This window comes from Zootoca vivipara, chromosome 5, assembly GCF_963506605.1.
Source record: "Zootoca vivipara chromosome 5, rZooViv1.1, whole genome shotgun sequence".
Classification (NCBI taxonomy): Eukaryota; Metazoa; Chordata; class Lepidosauria; order Squamata; family Lacertidae; genus Zootoca; species Zootoca vivipara.
Genome location: NC_083280.1, coordinates 16,980,051 through 17,000,876, shown reverse-complemented (window position 1 = coordinate 17,000,876; position 20,826 = coordinate 16,980,051). Strand labels below are relative to the sequence as shown.

The following is a 20,826-nucleotide window of genomic DNA, read 5'->3' as shown; positions in this document are numbered from 1 at the left end:
AAGCAAAGCAAAGAGAGAATGAGGAGTTTGCCAAGGTGCTAAGGATCGATCCTCATGTAATTCATTCAGTGACCCACTTCTCAAGAAGAACTGTCTTAATGAGGGAAAGTGCCATGTTTAGTGGTGACAAGGTGCTTTGAAAGCTCCATCAGTGACATTCAATCTACAGGGGATGTTCAATAGCTCAGTCGGTAGAGCATGAGACTCTTAATTTCAGGGTTGTGGGTGCAAGCCCCACGTTGGGCAAAACGTATCCTGCATTGCAGGGGGTTGGACTAGATGACGCCTGTGGTCCCTTCCAACTCTACAATTCTACGATTCACCATTCCAGGGCTAGTATCTTCCATAGTGATGCATTCCATGAGGCATTACAGAACATAAGAAGAACCTGACGGCTAGACTCAGGTGCAGGGCCCATCTATTCAAGCATCCCGTTCTCACAGTGGCCAACCAGATGCCTATGGGAAGCCCACAAGGTTATATTTACCTGATGTTAGTCTTACTCAGAGTGGTCTCATTGAAAATAATGGATATGGCTGTGAGGGGGAAAGAGTACAGAGAGCCCCCACCCATCTTGAGGAGCAGCTCTTCCACCAGCAGTAGCATCAGCGGGGAGGGGGAAGAGTCCAGTGAGGAAGGAGGAAGAAGGGGACGGGGCTCTGGCCGCATAGGAGAGCCCCTGCTGCACGTGGGACAGGAAGAGAGAGAGGGGGAAGAAGAGGGGGAGAAGGCATAGCTGCCAAGTTTTCCCTTTTCTCGCAAGGAAGCCTATTCAGCATAAGGGAAAATCCCTTTAAAAAAGGGATAACTTGGCAGCTATGGGAGAAGGAAAACACGGAAAGAAGACCCTTTTCCCCTCCGGTTCTGGAATTACACAGGAGGAAGTGCAGGAGGAGATTTGGGGTGCCCCGACTCTTATGTTGGAAGAAAACGCGGGAAGCGCCATTCCAGGGTTCTGGGTCAGACTAAGAGGATGTATCCTGTATAGCTCTAGCACTGTAAATAGCCTGCACTCAATAAAAGCATGAAAAGGCAAAGGTCTGGAGAGTCGTTACTCTAGAGTAGTCGTAACGCATCCTCTGTGACATGGCTAAGGGCTGTATCCAATGCTAGTCATATTTTGAGTAGACCTAGTGAAATTAATGACTGAAACTAACTTAAATTTTTAAATTTCAGTGGATTCATTGGATACAACCCACAAAGTCCCTGGGCAGTGTGTAAAATTGACCCTGGGTGATTGTTTGTCTTATTATTATTATTATTATTATTATTATTATTATTATTATTATTATTATTAATACCCCACCCATCTGGCTGGGCCTCCCAACAGAATATTAAAAACATGATAAACCATCAAACATTAAAAACTTCCTGATACAGGGTTGCCTTCAGATGTCTTATAAAAAATCAGATAGTTGTTTATTTCCTTGACATCTGATGGGAGGGCGTTCCACAGGGTGGGCTCTCTGCCTGGTTCCCTGTAACTTCACTTCTCACCGGAAGGGATTCGCCGGAAGGCCCTTGGAGCTGGAGCTCAGTGTCTGGGCAGAACGATGGGGGTGGAGACACTTCTTCAGGTATACTGGGCCTAGGCCGTTTAGGGCTTTAAAGTTTTTTAAACCTTTTTTTAAAACGATTAAAATCAACAATAAACGAAAACTAGATTAAAAACTCAAGACATTTTTTACATGTCTGGGTAGGTTTGCCTAAACAAAAGTGGTTTTTATTATTATTATGTACCAAAAAGAGTGAAGGCATCTGTCCGATGTCAATAGGCAGGGAGTTCCAAAGTGCAGCTTCACTTAAACATGAATGTCTTACAATTGCAGAACAAGTATCATGTGGCAACTCTAACCATAGCTGCCAAGTTTTCCCTTTTCTCACGAGGAAGCCTATTCAGCATAAGGGAAAATCCCTTAAAAAGGGGGATAACTTGGCAGCTATGCCTCTAACAGTGCTGGTTCAGCAATTTAAAGAGAGGGCAATTTGATATATGGGGCAAAGCAACCCCACATGTAAATTTAGTACTGTACTTGTATGGTGGGCCTAGATTTATTTTAAATTTTTTATCTCACTCTGGGGTCCTCTTTGCAATGAAGAGTGGGTAAGGAATGTCTTAAATAAAATTCTATGCATGCACACTTACTCATGAGTAAGCCGTATTGAACTCACAAGGGCCTAATCCAACTAAATACAAACCTCCTCTAAAGTTATGGCAAAAAAAAAAAATCCTTCCAGCAGCACCTTAGAGACCAACTAAGTTTGTCATAGGTATGAGCTTCAGAAGAAGTGTGCATACACATGAAAGCTCATACCTATGACAAACTTAGTTGGTCTCTATGGTGCTGCTGGAAGGAATTTTTTTATTTTGTTTCGACTACGTCAGACCAACACGGCTACGTAGCTATAACTAAAGTTATGGGTTGGTGACAAGCCAATTCTCAACTTTGTATTCCCCATAAATAACTGCTGATTTCCTTCTGTAAAATATACTTGGTAAATTGGCTTCCTCTGCTTTAGTAACAGATTGTAATGGACATTTTTGTCATATAGATACCTGGGGCCAGGTATGCTTCCATATGCTCTGATGAAAAGCTGTCAGAATAATGACTTTGGATCATTCTGCTAAAAGCCTCTTTATCCTATTTAATAATCATCCAATCCACTCTTCCCTGGGGGACTTCTTTTCTTATACTGTAGAGGCTTCCTTGAATTTTCTCATATCCACAAATGAAAACATTGTGGCAAGGGGATAAGAAATGTTGTTATGTTATAAAAGGCCTCTTCCTAATCCACTGTTGTAATTATTTAACTGAACAGCAGTAAAAAAAAAATCAAAAATCAAATGACACTTCGGTTTTAACATTTCATACACAGAGGGGGGAGAGTGGCATCTAAAGTGTAACACCACGATAACTTTGTGGGAAATCGAGCTTAATTAATTTTCACGTTTTTTAAAGAAAAAAATCCCATTAGTGTTTCAATACTATCCATCTCCTTGTTCCACATAGAATATTAATGAAACAATATTTCAGAATGGAAATTACACTCCATTGCCCCTTCAATATTATTTTGCTTATACAGTGGTACCTCTACTTACGAATAACTCTACTTACGAATGTTTCTACTTACGAATGGAGCTCCGTCCGCCATCTTGGATGCGGTTTAGATAGGATTTTTACTACTTACGAATTTTTAGATAGGATTGCTTTGACTTACGAATTTTTTCTCCCAATGCATCCCTATGGGATTTGACTTACATTTTTTTTCGACTTACAAATGTGCATTCAGAACGCATTAAATTTGTAAGTGGAGGTACCACTGTATACACACACACACACACACACACACACACACACAGGAAACTGAAATGAATCGGGGCACTGGGTGGGTGTGTTGTTTTAAGAGTTAGGTTTACAGCCTTGTTTTTGAAAATGCTGCACAGCCAGAACCTCTGGACTCAATATACTTCTTGTTATCCGTGAAACACCATCAGTATCATGATTGATTGACAGCTACAAGCTTGAGCCCATCTGGAGAGCAAACATAAGAGGCACTAACTCGTTGAGTGAAATCTTATTTCAAAACAGTCTATGCAGCAAGTCCCTATACATTCATACCTCATGTTGTGTCCGCTGCGGGTTGCGTTTTTTCGTGATACGATCACGGTGGACCCGGAAGTGTTTACTTCCGGGTTTTGCCATGTGTGCATGCGCAGAAGCATTCTGTGTGCTTCATGCATGCGCAGAAGCGCTCTATTGCTCTATTGCAACCACTCAGGTTGCAGACTTTTCGAGATGCCAACGGCACCCCGGAATGGATCGGGTCCGCAACCCGAGGTACCACTGTAAGTGTGTGGTCACCAAATGGATAGCAGGAACAAGGGTCTGTAGAAGAGGATGACTATTAGGAAGGTAAAGGACGTGGGTGGCGCTGTGGTCTAAACCACTGAGCCTCTTGGGTTTACCGACCAGAAAATTGGGGATTCGAATCCGCATGATGGGGTGAGCTCCTGTTGCTCTGTCCCAGCTCCTGCCAACCTAGCAGTTCAAAAGCACACCAGTGCAATTAGATAAATAGGTACCGCTGTGGCGGGAAGGTAAACGGTCTTTCCATGCGCTCTGGTTTCTGTCACGATGTTCTGTTGTGCCAGAAGTGGTTTAGTCAGGCTGGCTACATGACCCGGAAAGCTGTCTGTGGACAAACGGCGGCTCTCTCAGCTTGAAAGCAAGATGAGCGCCGCACCCGCTAGTTGCCTTTGACTGGACTTAAGTGTCCAGGGGTCCTTTTTTTACCTTTTAGGATCATGGAAAGCTGCTTCATGCTGATTGAGGCCATTGGGTACATCTCACTCAGCATTGTGCACACTTCCTGGCAGTGGCTGTCCTGGATTTCAAGCAGCAAGCATTCCCAGCTCTTCCTGGAGATTCTCTTCCTAGAAAGGGACCTTCTGCCTGCAAAGCAGATGCTCAGCCACCGAGCTGTGTATGGCATTTCCTCCACTGACAGATGACCCTGCACCTGTTCTTTGGGCCTTCTGCAGCTAAATATGACAGACAGGGCAGCTGGAAAATGCCAAATATTTAATTTTTTAATTTTTTATTTGTTTCCCGCCTTTCACCCTACCATCCAAAGGCAGGTTACAACACTGAAACACAATATTAAAAACAGTTTTAAACCAGTTACCATCATAAATATAAACTGGGTGCTAAGAATATGCACCACAGGTGTCAGAAGCAGTAAAAAAAACCCTCTGGCCATGCATTGATCATGGAGAGGAGGGGGGCACACTCACTGGACCTGCTATCATCTTTTACATGATCACACTGTCATTGGTCCAATCACACAGGTGGGCACCATTGTGGGGTTGCACTCGCCCAACCCATTTCTTGCCATTATGTATTTCTAAGAAGCCCAAAATGAACATTTCAAGTCAAAATGGAAGCTGGCCAGCGTGTGTGAGTCTATGCTTTTCTTTAAAAAGACCCATGGACTGCAAGAAGATCAAACCTATCCATTCTGAAGGAAATCAGCCCTGAGTGCTCACTGGAAGGAGAGATCTTGAAGCTGAGGCTCCAAGACTTTGGCCACCTCATGAGAAGAGAAGAATCCTTGGGAAAGACCCTGATGTTGGGAAAGATGGAGGGCACTAGGAGAAGGGGACGACAGAGGATGAGATGGTTGGACAGTGTTCTCGAAGCTACGAACATGAGTCTGACCAAACTGTGGGAAGCAGTGGAAGACAGGAGTGCCTGGCATGCTATGGTCCATGGGGTCACGAAGAGTCGGACATGACTAAACGACTAAACAACAACAACAACTCCATCTAGTTCCTAGCTGCTCCTTGCTGCGATTGGTCAAATGATGGGGGGGATTCATATTTCCTTTTCTTCAATCTGTCTCCCATGTAGTAGCAGTGGGCTTTAAGCCAGGCCTCTACCATTGCACACACACATGTTTGCATGAGGGCCCTTCCGAACTGCCCTAGTCATGTGCCTGAATCTAAGAGATCGAGGGAGAGGGAGGTGGGGGCACAAACAGAATGGACACATCCCAGTGGACCTAGAGATAATAATAATAATAATAATAATAATAATAATAATAATAATAATAATAATAATATTTGTACCCCACCCATCTGGCTGGGTTTCCCCAGCCACTCTGGGCAGCTTCCAACAAAAATTTAAAATACATTAAAATATCACACATTAAAAAACTTCCCTGAACAGGGCTGCCTTCAGATGTCTTCTAAATATCAGGTACAGTAGTTATTTATCTCTTTGACATCTGATGGGAGGGCGTTCCACAGGGTGGGTGCCACTACCAAGAAGGCCCTCTGCCTGGTTCCCTGTAGCTTTGCTTCTCGCAGTGAGGGAACCACCAGAAGGCCCTCGGCACTGGACCTCAGTGTCCAGGCAGAACAATAGGGGGGGAGAGATGCTCCTTCAGGTATGGAGTGATCGGTCTACTTCTGGCCCATACCAACTTTCCATATGCCTGTTCATAAGCCCATTCTGTCCTGTTTTCAATCTGTGATTCCTTCTTTTAACCATCATATTCAAATACATACCTTATTACAAATTTTATCACATGATGCATAACTAAACAGTATGTGCATTTGTAAACACATTTTATCCCCCTTAAACACTTTCTTTAAAAAATGAGCAGAGAACCGTATTACACATTTTGGAGAAATGCAAAACCATGTACATTTCACTGTGCATTATGATTCCTGCAGGAGATATGAATCAGGTTGATTTTGCATTGCAGTTCACTGAAATTGAATTCCTCAGGGATCCGAATGTGGTCCTATCTTATGACGGAGGTGGAAACTAAAGAGCCTGTTTGTAACAGATACTCAGGCTCTTGGCAAAGAGAAACCCCTTCATTTAATGATAACGTAAAGGAAGAAAATACTTTTGTCTCCCTTGGGTCATTCCGTCTGCTGAATTACACATTTCCATACAAATGTAATGCTAATCTCAGAGGTAACATAGAACAGCTTCTCCCACAGATTTTTTTTTTAAAAAAGTATTAACAATACATGTAAATGAGACAGCTCTCTCATGGGAAAGCGCTTCATATTTGTCTTGAGACAACCAAAATACTAAAGTACCGGTATGTATCAGTGTGGGAGAGAGTGAAATTATGACCACATCAATTGCTACAAACTGCAGGCAGACTCCAATTGAGATATAGTTTTGTGCAAAAATGCACAAGTAGCCCCAACAGAGTGGCGAGAGATGTACACTGCCGTGGACCAATGAAATCATGGCAAATTTCCAAGCACAGGAGCTTTGCCTCCATAGATACACACCCAATGAGAGTCCAAAACTGCAAATAGTTGTGCTTACTCATTGCAGAGAGAGAAGCAGTACACAGTCCAAGACCTCTCTGTGCTAAAGTCACAAATGATTGTAAAAATTGAAAGCCTTGTTATCGCCTCATTTGCTTGCAAAAGGGAGAAGGGTCTAGAGGCTAGAACAGGCATCCCCAAACTTCGGCCCTCCAGATGTTTTGGACTACAATTCCCATCATCCCTGACTACTGGTCCTGTTAGCTAGGGATCATGGGAGTTGTAGGCCAAAACATCTGGAGGGCCGCAGTTTGGGGATGCCTGGGTTAGAAGTTAGTATCATGCCAGTCAATTTTTTTGGGACTCTTAATCTCATGGTTCTGGGTTCAAGCCCCATGTTGGGCAAAAGATTCCTGAATTGCAGGCGGTTGATCTAGATGACTCTTGTGGTCCCTTCCAAGCCTACAATTCTAGGATTGTACCTAGGAATTCTCCTTTTATACCTAATTTTTCCTTGCCAACGAACAATTTCTAGGCCCCTCTGCCACCTTGCAAAACTTGTTAAAGACTAAAGAGATCACCAAGCAGGGGGAAAGAGGTGGCAACAGTAGTCAGTCTAAATACATTTCACTGTCTTGGGTGATTTTGAGGGACAAGAGGAGGTCTAACTCTAGGGTTGCCAGACTCAATAGAGGACAGGACTTCTGTGCCTTTAATTGCCCTGCTCTCTTTTGAGTCTGGAAACCTTAAAGAGAAACCAGCAGACCCTTTGCTTGGAAATTAAACAAAGGGCCTGCTGGTTTCTCTTTAAGGTTTCTAGACTCAAAAGAGAGCAGGGCAATTAAAGGCACAGAAGTCCTGTCCTCTATTAAGTCTGGCAACCCTATCTAACTCCATGCACAAAGAAGAGCTGTAGTTTTTCAAAAGCAGGAAAAAAAAATAAAAATAAAAGGGATTGTTTGAACACAACAGTAAATCAGAGCTTTTGAGAGACCATTCTGCTCTCTGTCCTCCCTTCTGCCCTTGCCGGCAGCTGCTGTCACCAAGAAAGGGAACGACTTTTGCATCCACCCACGTCTGAACAGTGGGGGCTTTTGATTCTGCCAATGAAACTGTCTATCACACTCAGGAGTTGTAGAATTTGTCTGCCTGAGAGTGATCATTCTCAAGATGTTTGCATGCTGGGACTTCACAGTTGTCCAGATAGAGCAATTGATGGAATAAGCAAACTGCAGTCATGCTAACGCAGAGCAGGCAGGAAGGAGATCCCAAGCAGCTTTCTCCATACAGGCAGGAACTGTAGATTAACACATTCTGTGCAAAAATCTGTTCTCCAATTTCTCAAAAGTTTTCTTCTCCTGCAAAAGAGGCATTTATTTTCACCTGTTTGCACTGCACTAACCTCAAAGCTGCCTATCCCTTCTTCCTACCCGTATGCCAAAGCATCTTACCTGTTATCTCACCTGTTAAGCCATTTCCAGACCCTCCAAGTGTCCCTATTTTCCAGGGACTGTCTTGGATTTACAGAAGCCACCCTAGTTTCTGATTTGATCCCAGAATGCCCCACTTTTTTTGGACGTCCCTATTTTCATTGGAGAAATATTGGACGGTATGGAGTTATGCAACCCTCGAGCCAAGGAGATAAGTAACTATACAACCTTTAGAAGACATCTGAAGGCAGCCCAGTATAGGGTAGTGTTTTCTTTAATGTTTAATGTTTTATTATATTTTTAGATATGCTGGATGCCACTCAGAGTAGCTGGAGCAATATAATCATGATGATGATGATGATTAAATAGGATGTCCCTATTTTCATCAGAGACATAGGAGCCACCTGCCAGGTGTTGGGGAATACGCACCAACTGATTGGCAACAGCGGCAGGGTCGACAAAATAACAGTCGTCTTCAGTATCTTTGCTTGCTTTTATTTACAATTATATACAACACACTCCTCTACTCCATTTGTCTCATTTCACAATCCATCACCACCACACCCATGAACCATTTGGGTAGCTTAAATACAGAATTCAATAGTCAATTACCCAATCACATTACAGTAAGCAAACTCTACCTTCAATTATTCAAATTAGCAAAAGCTCACAGGTGTGTTAATATTCAGATCAAGGTTACAAACACACATCTCTGTGTAGCACCATTGACCACATCAGTCGTAAAGGAAAAACCTAACACTAGGTCCCAAGAGGTCTTCGCCCCACCAATAAAATATTTGAGGGGGCCAGGCCCCCCCAAAATTGATGGGCATTGCCATTCAAATTAAGAGCATGCACAGCATCATGTGATTGATCATGTGAGGTGGGCCTTAGTGTCCCCCCATTTTTTTAAATTCAAGTTGGCACCCCGATCACAGAAATGTTGGAAGGTATGTAATTTTCTTCTCTTTCTTTATGCTTCCACACCACCCTTTTTTTATTCAATGCCCCCCAACTGCACCCGAGGCTACAATCACACACCCCCGGATCATTCCAGCGCCCCCCAGGGGACATTACGTTGGATACTCTCTCTGTGCGAGAGAGAATCATTTGTTCCAGAAACAGAGAAGAAAGGAGAAGGTTCAAGAAGCAGCAGAAGGCTGAGATTGTTTTGTCTATGCAAGGACGTTTTCTGTGGGAACTGTTCTTTGGACATGCACAGGATGTACTGATAACAACGGTTCTGCGTAACTTGTTGCAACTTGTTGTGAGTCTCTTGCTTGCGCCTTGCGGTGAGAGAAGCAGAGTGTCTTGCGCTCTTGTTGGATTCGAAGCATGCCTTGACCACGGCAATGGTGAATGTCTGTATATGTTTGCTACCAATATGCTTTTATATGCCTGTCAAGTAAACCTCTACACTTGTCTCAATCCTTATGGCGCCCATGAGTGTTTATTGCCTACTGTGTCTACCTTCAACCCCAAAGACGCTTCCAAGGAAGATGCTGCGTTGAGATGTAACTCTGCTGTGTATGAATACTGGAAAGTGAAAGTGATGCCGGACCCAATCCTTCTAAATCATCCATCAGAGGTTGATGGATTGGTCCAACACGTTATTGCCCACTTTGGGAAACACTTCACCAAGAGTTGCCAACATTTTTCTCTGTCGATCCTTCGTTAACACCTGCCCACCCATCAGAAATATGCACCTGAAGTTCCCCGTTGCTGCATAGGGAAAGGGTTGATACTAAGCTTCTTATGCCACTGCTGCGAGATGGAGAAATAATGGGTTGGCAACCCTAATTTCTGCTGCCAGCAGCTGGCGGCACTCTCCAATAAGCAGTTTTGTGTACCCACCGGCAGATCTGAGGTTTTCATCATTTCATGTTAAGGAAACCCCCTGCTCCCGCCTTCTGCCAATTCTTTTCCCATGGAAAAGACGGCGATCGCATAAACGATTGAACAAGAGCCCTGCAGGTGATCTGAAAGTGATCTGTCAGTGAGGAAATGACAAGTCGCTTGCTCCATTGAAGCTCAGAAACAAGACCTCTCCTTTTAGTTTGTCCGGCAGAAGATCCTTCTCTTTGTAAAATTAAAGCAGTGCATGCAGCTCCAAAACGAAGCTGACCATGAAAAGGGTCCATCACCTCCTCAAGCTGCCTGCTCCCCCCCCCCCCCCCGTGTCTTGCTCAAAAAAGAGATGCAAGCCACGTTCCTCTCATTTCCTGCCAAGATACAGTCCCCTATATATGGATGCCGTCAGCTCCCATTAGCAGAACGGCTGGCAGAGGTTGAAAAGGGCAGCTCGTGGAAGGCAAGCTATTGTAATCGCAATCACCTCAATTAGACCCAATTTAAACCACAGGCCTGACATGCTACAGTAATTAGAGATCAAAAGCTCGGCCTGTCAAGCTTTTGCTGCTTCTCCTCTCTCTTACAGAGGTGCAGGTTAGTGCAAGAGGTCTTGCAATTGTACTTCTTCTGCACTACAGCGGCAGACGAGGCCAGATCAAAGGACGTACGCATCTCCTCCTGCACACAGCCCCTAACCTGTTAGCACCCATTCTGAGAGAACTGACTTGTGTCGGTAGAATAAAAGGTAAAGGTAAAGGGACCCCTGACCATTAGGTCCAGTCGTGACCGACTCTGGGGTTGCGCGCTCATCTCACATTATTGGCCGAGGGAACCGGCGTATAGCTTCCAGGTCATGTGGCCAGCATGACAAAGCCGCTTCTGGCAAACCAGAGCAGCACATGGAAACGCTGTTTACCTTCCCACTGTAGCGGTTCCTATTTATCTACTTGCATTTTGACGTGCTTTCGAACTGCTAGGTTGGCAGGAGCTGGGACCAAGCAACGGGAGCTCACCCCGTCACAGGGATTCGAACCGCCGACCTTCTGATCAGCAAGCCCTAGGCTCTTTGGTTTAACCACAGCGCCACCTGGGTCCCTTGTGCCGGTAGAATAGCAAGGAATAAAACAAGAACCCATGGAAGAGACAGCCAGGGTGCATGTCTCCGTCTGTGTTGATGCCCATGGGTAACATGCATTACCTGACATTGCAGGACTTTTGGTAATAAACTAGCCATAGTCATTTGCTTTTCATACCTTGAGCTCACTGAGATATTCTGCCTCGGTATGCAGTATTATTCTGGAAGGGCCGTGATGGGTTGGTATCTGTTTGTCCCGGGAGACAATGGAGGAGCGCGCCTTTGGGGGTGAAGTCAAACTCTTGGAAGGTTGCAGCACCTGCTGTGGCTGCAGAAACTGATATGGGAGAGACATGTTTTGGGAGGGGTGTAGCCAGGTGGTAAGGTTTGCGTGCAAAATGGCTCAAACTCAATCCTTGGTATCATCCAGGTAGGTCTGGAGGAAACCTTTCTGGAAACCCTGGAGAAGCACCGACACTCAGTATAGATTTGAGGTTGGGAACCCGGAGTCCTCCAGGTATTGCTTGCCATCATCTGTGACCATTGGGCATGCTGGCTGGGTTTGACAGGAGTTGAAGTCAAACAACATATGGAGAGCCACAAATTCCACATATCTGATAATAGACCGTACTCAGCTAAATGGGCCAAGGATCTCACTCACTATAAGACAGCTTCCTATGGTGACATCTACATTTAAAGCACACTTATGCCACTCTTGCATGGCTTCTCTTGAAGAATCCTGGGAACTGTTCCAGGTCATAGCTGGCAAGTCTCCTGTTTTTCGCAGGAAACCCCCGTATTTTGTTACCGTTTCCTGCTGTTAACCCAAATTGATTATATTCCGTAAATATCTCGTATTTCCTGGCTCCCGGCTGTCTGTGCATGTCTGGACATGCGCAGAAGCGATTTCTGGTGCCCAGACATGCAGACACGGACAGCCCGGCACCAGAAGTCAATTCTGAGTATGTCTGGACATGCGTAGAAGCAATTTCCGGTGCCACACTGCCGCTGATCCCGGATTTTTCAATCCAGGAGTTGGAGGGTATGTTCCTGGTATGTATGTTAACATTGGTCTTTGTTGATTTCCATTCCATGTGGCTCCTCTCACCACACCCTTTGAGCTGGCTCCACTTTCAAGATATGGAGCTTCTTTTCCTGCAATATCCCAGGTTTGGGTAGTCTGATCATGCTCTCTTATTTAAATTCCATCTCTACTATCTCACTGCTTCTCTCTCTGCACTTGAGCACCTAAGTTGCCCCCAGAAGCCTTCAGTTCTCTTCTTTCTATATTTGTAGGGAGAAGGCTTTAAAAGTATCCATGAGCTTTGGCACAACACTAGACTATCCAAGTTGTGATTAGTGTCAAGGACTTGGACCAAAAAAAACAACGACGATATTTTGAGGAGCAACTGAAAACTCACCAATTAGCAAATTCTCAGCTGGAGAAGAACTTCTTAAGAAATGATGTTCAGTTGGAAAGACATCCAAATTCACATCCCAGACCAAATTCACATCCCCAAAACAGATAATTAAACATGTTACCTCATGCTGCTTTCTCAGTTAGAATAGCAAAAATTATTGTGACACCAAGGACTGGCTTTGTTCGGATTATGCATATGCACCTCCCCCATTTTATTCTTTTAATGAATAACACTCTTTTATTCTCCCCCATTTTATTCTTTGAATGCAATTTTATCAGAAATGTAAGCATCTTCGGCAACAATTTGCTTGTTCCCTTTTCACATCACAGGCAGGATCAGAGAAAAGCACATAAAGAGCAGGAAATCAGGAACTGTTGGCTGAATGGTCCCCAGGAGGCAGCATTACTGAAAAGTCAGATGTCACCAAACCAGAGTTTTTGTGGGCAACCTGCAACCCCTCAGCCTAGACTACATTCAGATTTGGGGAATAATGTGTTGGTGGTTCTGTGGTCTAAACCACAGAGCCTAGGGCTTGCAGATCAAGAGGTCGGCAGTTCGAATCCCCGCAACGGGGTGATTCCAGCTCCTGCCAACCTAGCAGTTTGAAAGCACGTCAAAGTGCAAGTAGATAAATAGGTACCGCTCCGGCGGGAAGGTAAACGGCGTTTCCGTGCACTGCTCTGGTTCGCCAGAAGCGGCTTAGTCATGCTGGCCACATGACCCAGAAGGTGTCTGCAGACAAGCGCCGGCTCCCTTGGCCTATAGAGCGAGATGAGCGCACAACCCCAGAGTCGTCCGTGACTGGACCTAACGGTCAGGGGTACCTTTACCTTTGGTTTTTCTGTGTTGGTTTTTCTGATTATAACATTATAACAATGCTTTCTAACATTTCTTTCACACTGCAGAACCTTGTATTATGGGACTGTGGCTTTTGGACCAATATATTGACGTGCTAAATTTCATTCAGCAACCAATGTCACAGGACAATGGCACTACTACTGTACCCCTTCTGTGTGCTTCTGCGAAGGCAGCCCTGTACTGGGAAGTTTTTAACATCTTATGATTCACTATGTTTTTTATATTCTTTTGGAAGCCACCCAGAGTGGCTGGGGGGTAAGTAATATATTATTATTATTATTATTATTATTATTATTATTATTATTATTATTTCGTTCCCCCATTAATACAGCAGGAAGGAACTGCATGCCGGTATTGCGCCCCAAGTTTTGTCACTTTACTCACACAGTTTTCCAAGTTAAGGGGACTGCCGGAATCAAATAACATGGAAACGAGTGCTAAACATGTGCTACGTTCCATCATTTCCCTAGAAGTGGCTTTTACATTGTATGAAAACTCAGATATAGTGAGGAAATTAACTGTAAGGGTGGACTCCATCATCCTGACGTCCGCCTCGCCAAGCACAGGGAGCAGCAGTGGGTCTGAAGCAGCCAGGGGAAAGACTTGGATGAAGAGGGAAGCCAGTGTGCGGAATGATGGGAAGGCTCAGGGGAGAAGAGATGTAAGCAAGGGCTCAAGGATGCTGGAGAGCCATTCCACCGCCTTGACAGGGAGGAGGCTGAGAGGGCACCACTCCTTCCGGCGCAAGACTTAAGGAGAGCACCACGATGCAGGTCAAGGGGGAGGCGTTTCGGGGTGCCCCGACTACTTTGCTGGCGTAGAAACAAACGTACACCATTGCCGGATTCTGATTCGGAATGAGAGGTCATGTTTTAAGCCATCTCTGCACTGTAAATACTTTGCACAATAAAAGTCTTTAAAGACAAACTGGACTCAAGCGGAGTTACTCTAGAGTAGCCACGACAACCCTCTGACATTAACGGTTAGGGAAACAATCAGGGAAGTGGAGTAAAGGGCCACGTGAATGCAACCTTAATTTCATATAGGTGGAAAGGAGGAGAAAACAGGTAGTAAAGGATAAAAGAAAGTGAGAAAATGGAGTCATGCAGAGAGAGAGGGAGAGAATGGGGTGCCCCACCAGCATGCAACCTCCAAGTAAATGCAGCCCTATGCAGAAAAAAAGGTGTGGAGCCCACCCCTCCCTCTTCTGCTTTACAGGCTGAGCCAACATTTTTTCCTTTTAGCCGGTTGCCAGAATCAGACGAGGCAAAGCCAGCGAAAAAGCATAACCCCATCACTTGCACTTGAACTGCTCAGAGACCCATTACTGAGTGATGGCAGAACAACAGCACCACTGCCTTTTAATTCCACGGGCTGTAAAAGCTTCCTCTGAGTATAGTTTGAGAGCAAATGGCACCTGTGGGCCTTCTGGGTCTAACAATTCAGAGCAGCTGGACCAGCTCCACTCTGAGACTGATGCTCTCACTCTGTTTGTTAACCTGCCATCCCACACAGGGCTACAGCGTTAGCTCAGGGCCACACTTCAGGTTTGGGGGTTGTTTCTGCTTTTGTTCCAAGCTGTTCTGCTCCTCTGGCTTTTGCAACCTTTGAAAATAGATCTATGCCATCCCCCCCCTTTTGTGTGTGTGTGAGGTACAATCGAAAGCAACCATTTATTTTCATACACGCTGTCACTGGGCTTCACATGTGTGTGTTTACAGATTACAAAATATAACACTGCCATTTCCTTTCCAGACTCCTCTCTAATTACACTTTTGAAAAGGAACAGGCCTCTTGAACTAAAACATGCCAACCCTCAGGGACAGGCTGGACCCTGAGGAGTGGGCACTGGGAGGGTGGTTCCCCCCCCTTTAATCCCAGATGGAAGCTGTCGGACATCACCAAGTGCTGGAGAGATAGCACTCTGCCTATGTTCAAGGCGGTTTATCAGTATTATAAGCCCATTTCTAGAGCTGAGCGTTGCCACTAAAAATAGGTTCAGGGTCTACAGTGTGGCAAGCCCTGGCTCAAAGTAAGTCTTGCTTTTGAAACAAACCTATGATCAACATGTGTTGGGATTTATGCTAGGCATATTTCTGGTTTTTGCAACTATTAGCACAATAGGTCTGCCCTTCTTGGCATTGGGTGGATCAGTCTCCCTAGGTCCCGCTTGCCTCTCCAGAACCACCACTTGAAGGGTGATGCAAGTACAGGGCACCTCCCAATCGAATCATGGCATTCTCCATGTGCAGCAAATAATGCAAAAATGTGCAAGTTTGTTGTGACTGCTCCAGGTCAGAAGTGTGGACCCACAAGCCTTGGGGCTTAACACAGCCCTCCAGGCCTCTCTATCTGGTCTGAAGGACTCCCCTAAAGGCTAGGCAAACAACGCCCATCATCCCTAGCTAACAGGACCAGTGGTCAGGGATGATGGGAGTTGTAGTCCCAAAACATCTGGAGTGCCAAGTTTGCCTATGCCTAGGCTATACCCTCTTCAGTCATGCCCCTCTCCCCAGCCCTTCATTGCACTCTCTTTTGCATGGTGGGAATGTGTCCTTGAATTTTTGCTAATACTTCTGACTCATCTGGATGGAGAATAGAGAGGAGTATGTATGAGAGTATATAGAAGCCAGCCTCCTGTGCATTACTCTGCCCACTTGGCCTCCATCCCTGCCCCATGTAGTCCCCAGACGTTTGTCCACAAAGGGATGTGTCCCTTGGGAGGAAACATGTTGCCCAACCCAATGGGCTCTCATTGCTCTGATCTCTCTTTCCACCCCTTTGTTTTCTACCTCAATGATAATAGGAAAGGTGATCTTCCCTAAGCAACCCTAAAGCTCCTCAGGTCACTTGAGAACTTACCTTAAAAAACTCCTGCATCCTCATAAAATCATGAATAGTCAGCCTGTTTTCAAGTCGTTCTGTACTTTTCTCTCTCACAGAATCTTCAGCCATGCTAAGCAGCTGCTTCCCAGTAGCAGCCATGGCTTTTTTTTGACCCAGGAAATGTGGTGCTCGTGCCTAATTTGCTTTTATCTCAATCAATACATCTCCAAAGGTGGTTCTTTGCTTGGCTTTTAGGTCCTTTCAGAATTTAATTTCCTCCAGAATAATTTGTAGTGAGCCAGCCGTCTCTGGAATGTCAAAAAGAGTTTGGATGGACAAGAACCAAAAGGACAAAACACGGACTTCGATCACAATGATCTCGGTTTTTATTTCTCACAGGTTGCATGTGAGCTCTGGAATGCCGTATGCGAGCCGGGGAAACGTAAGTGGCTTTCTCTGATGGTAAATAGAATCCATCCCAGCAAATTTCTAACCTTTTACAGTTTCTTCCTGGAAATGTAACAGAAGCTGTTCACCTGGAGAAAATCCATTTTGCTTACCTTGTTGCTATTAATGTGCTATTTATTTAGATTAAAATCCCATTATCTTTCCCAACCACACTTGATTAGCTCCAGCACTTTCTCTTGAGTGCAGAGTGGAGGCTATAGGCATTTCGCAGGACTGCTTCGAGTAGCTGAGTTTCCTTTTCTTGAGTTTGCTAGCGTTCCTTAGCAACCTTGCACAACACTAGCTAACTGCCCTTTCCACCCCTCCCAATTAGTGGCTGAAATTGCTTAGCTAGGAAGGATCTGTTGCAGCAAGCCGGGAAAGGAAGCCCACCTATTTGATTTAAAGACTTGGAAGCCGTTCAGAAGAGCAAAGGGCCTTGAATTCTGAACAGGTGCATGCACACAGACACGCATAGTGCTTGTGTAACCCTCATGAGCTGCTGATTGGCATGGCTGTTATAGAGCACTACTACAGAGCACTGAGTGGGATCCTGGCTGTAACACAATGATTACTAATTTTAGACCAGAGGTGAAGAACCTATAGCCCTCCAGCTATCATTACTCGCAGCCAACAGGGTCAATAGGGATAATAACAATAATTTATTATTTGTACCCCACCCATCGAACATTAAACAATACAAGGATGGTTGGAGTCCAGCATCATTGGGAGGTCTGTAGGTTTTCCATCCATATTTTAGACCACCTGTAGTCCGTTCGCAGAGCAGAAGACAGCCCAGGAGCTCCTTTGTTGTATTTGGTCTCTGCTTTTGCTTTACTCACAAAAGAAAAGGAGCTGGAACGGCAGGAGAGGTGGAGATTACTACCATAGTAAACTGTAGCCGCCGTGTGCAGTCTCCCTCCACCCAACCACCAGAAAAAAATCTCACATGTGAATGATGAGCCTTCTGAGCAACAGTTTGGCTTCTCTGGGGCTAATTCATATACATCTATTAGGAAACTCACACGAACCATTAGATGCCCTCTTCAGAGGTTGCTGTACCAGAACTCCCATCATCTCTGACCACTAGCCATGTTGGGTGGGGCTGATGGGAGCTAGAGCCTTGCAACCTCCAGAGAGCCACATCCCTTGGTCTTTAACCCATTTCTGAGCTTCGTAAGTCCATCTACCAATGATCAAGGATGAAAACTGGAGGGGCTAGGCAAGAGAGGGTCTCTACCAGTGGTAGTTTCTTTGCTCTTGCTGAAATATAGGGTGTGTGAGAGAGAGGGGGGGCAGACGCTAGGGGACTAGGGGATTGCATCTAGTCCTCCACTGCCCCTAACTGGCATGGCTGAAGACTGATTAGGATTTCACATGGCCAGCCCCAACTACTGTAAAATGCCTTCCATCTGTTTGCAAGCCTTAATAAAAAAGTAACAATTATGTTATTATTTGTATGCCGCCCATCTGACTGGGTTCCCCCAGCCACTCTGGGTGGCTCCCAACAGAATATTAAAAACACAATAAAACATCAAACATTAAAAACTTCCCTAAATAGGGCTGCCTTCAGATGTCTTCTAAAAGTCAAATAGTTGTTCATTTCATTGACATCTGATGGGAGGGCGTTCCACAGGGCAGGACAATGATGTCATTGTCACAAGCTTGATGACCACTGAATTTTATCAGTCCCAGCACCTGACTGAACATGGGATTCAGCAGCAGACTGAAGACATCTGGGCTGATGGGTGAAAGAATGGGATTTTTTTAAAGAAAACATTTTGGTAGACTTGCCTCTATCTGCTAGTCAGTTGGCACTCCACTGTTCCACTTCTAGGTGCTGCAAGATTATTCTGCTGTGCAGCAAACATAGCCAAGCTTAACACTGGGCATTGAGAAAGGATTGACAATGCAGCTCTTTCTGATGGCTATGTCCCCGTTAAACAGGGGATGCTTTGATCTTATCCTACACAATGCATCAGATACTCCAAATTATACTAAAATCACAGGCCCCTTTCATCGCTGTCACCAGGCCTAAAAACTACCTTCAAAGGCTAATCCCTTTTCTGCTGCCTCTAGAGCTGTGATCAATTTCTGTCCTGCTGTTGAGAGTAATCCAAGGCTTTGTAGATGTTCACAAAACAAAAATGCAAGTCAAAGCTTTACATAGAGAGGCTGCTACTGGGCTATATCCCCATGAAACCAAAACCCATACAATCAATTTCTTTTTTAAAATTTCTTTTACTGAAGTTTGCTGCTGTTCCGTACATAGGGAGCTACCATTTCCTCTTCTAGCCAAATAGTGTTTCACTTTATTGGTGTTTTCTTAATAGTGTTGGCAGCAGCAGATTTCCAGGTTCTCAAGGCAGAGGTCCTTCACATCATCTACTACCTGAACCTTTTTTACTGGTGGGCACTGGGATTGAATTTTGGACCTTCTGGGAGGGAAGTCTGCACACCTATCCTAGGGATAGAAGGATCCGGCAAATTTTGGCTCTCCGTTTCTCATTTTTTCCAGGCTTAAACTCAGTTCTCCCCATTTTTCAGCATTTTGTGATTTAAAATATATATATCACGGTTCATCAGCATTTTAGTGCAAACTTCTCCAGGTAACTTTTTATATGCAGCTTTGACTCGTGTACACATTTTTTGCAGTTTTCCTTGATGCAATATATTTTTGCATGTTAATTTTCACCAATATCTTCACTTTTATGCACACTTCCCCCCCAATATATGCATTTTTGTATACTGGCTAGAGAACTACGTCACAAAATTCAGATAAGTGCAGGTTTTGAAGGATAGCTGTGTATCAATTTATGTAGTTTTGGAAAACTGGTAAGATTCAGCTTTAAGTGAATACTGGACTGATTTTTTTCTCTCTACTCCTAGTCCCCACCCTACAATCTAAGGACTAACACCTCCATCTCAGAAAGCAGGGGGGGGGGACAAACCTGGACAGGAGCTGCTTTCTAGTACTCCAATAGAACTGCAGCTGCTATTCAAAATACAAGAAAATGTTACTTCCAAATCGGGAGATCAAACTTCAATCAAAAGCAAAGATACAAGAGAACAAAGGAATGAGCAGGCACAAGGAAAACTCCTGCTGGGCCCTGATCTAACATTTGAATGTGGGGAGGGTTCCATGCACACACTGGTTTGTTACCTGATCTCTTACCAGCAAAAAGAAAGAAATGTGATGGCAAGTCCATCATCTTTTCTCATGTTGTGGCAGATCAATCAGCTGCTTCACACCTCAAACCTGACAACAGGTCATCAAGCCTGCCCCCCACCCCCACATGCCTACTGAAAATGTCGTAAAGGCACAAACGTCAATTCTTTAGCAAAAACCAAGGGCAGACACCAAGGTCCAAATTGCTAGTACTTTATGGACCTTTTAAACTAGCAACTGGCAAGAGCAACCATCATAGTGAATTGTATTGTGGAATTTTAACTCTCTTGTTCAACCAAGACCTGACAGCCACTTGGGCTGAATGAAGATCCATTTTAATTATCCACAACATCCTTTTGATATTCTGCAGTTCTGCATATGTTGTGGCCTTGTATGTATTTTACTAAATGTTTCATATTCTTTTCCGTCAACTGCCTTGAGAAATCTTTGTGCGGTCCAAAAGAGGCAAGGGCTTTCCCCATGAGCTCCGGCGTGAAAGAGCTGTGCGCATAACAAATGGAGCAGAGCTTTGAAACATGCAAACCAGCTGCAAACTCCAAGTACTATGTATAAAACTTGTGTGCAAACAGGGCTTTGAGGGAGACAAGCAGCTGCACACCCCACCACTCTATAGTTTCTCAGTTGCTACCAGAAATACAGAACATCTGGAAGCTAGGAGGTTTAAAAGCTGTTAACTTTCCAACAACAGCATTTCAGAGAAACCAAGAAATGCCCTTTACAGAAAGGACTCAAAAGGTAATTAGCTACTAAGAGCTGACAAGCAGGGGGTTAAGTTTGGCTGTGAGCATTTTGAGCAGGCACACACAGCAGAAGACACAAGCATCAGTCACACTCAAGAGAAGTACCTTTCACAATGTTTTAGTGACTAATGGAATGCCTGAAGAGGACATAAGAAAAGTAGTTTCCCCTTCCCCTGCTATCATCTTTGGGAT

The 20,826-nt window shown here is 44.6% G+C and overlaps 1 protein-coding gene across 6 annotated transcripts in view; it reads right to left on the bottom strand.

Moving 5' to 3' along the window:
• The window catches only part of WDR49 (WD repeat domain 49), a 100,110-nt gene extending 83,136 nt beyond the window's left edge, over positions 1-16,974 (bottom strand). For 3 of the 6 annotated variants that reach the window (XM_060274403.1, XM_060274404.1, XM_060274406.1), the window contains exons 1-2: positions 16,294-16,973; positions 11,331-11,489 (exon numbers count right to left, since the gene is read on the bottom strand). In XM_060274403.1, the coding sequence (XP_060130386.1) occupies positions 11,331-11,489; positions 16,294-16,416 (282 nt within the window). In that variant the 5' untranslated portion in view covers positions 16,417-16,973. Of the gene's footprint in view, positions 1-11,330; positions 11,490-16,293 lie in introns of all 6 variants that reach the window. The other 3 variants (XM_060274405.1, XM_060274407.1, XM_035132371.2) reach the window with 3 other exon arrangements.
• Positions 16,975-20,826: the final 3,852 nt, after the last annotated feature.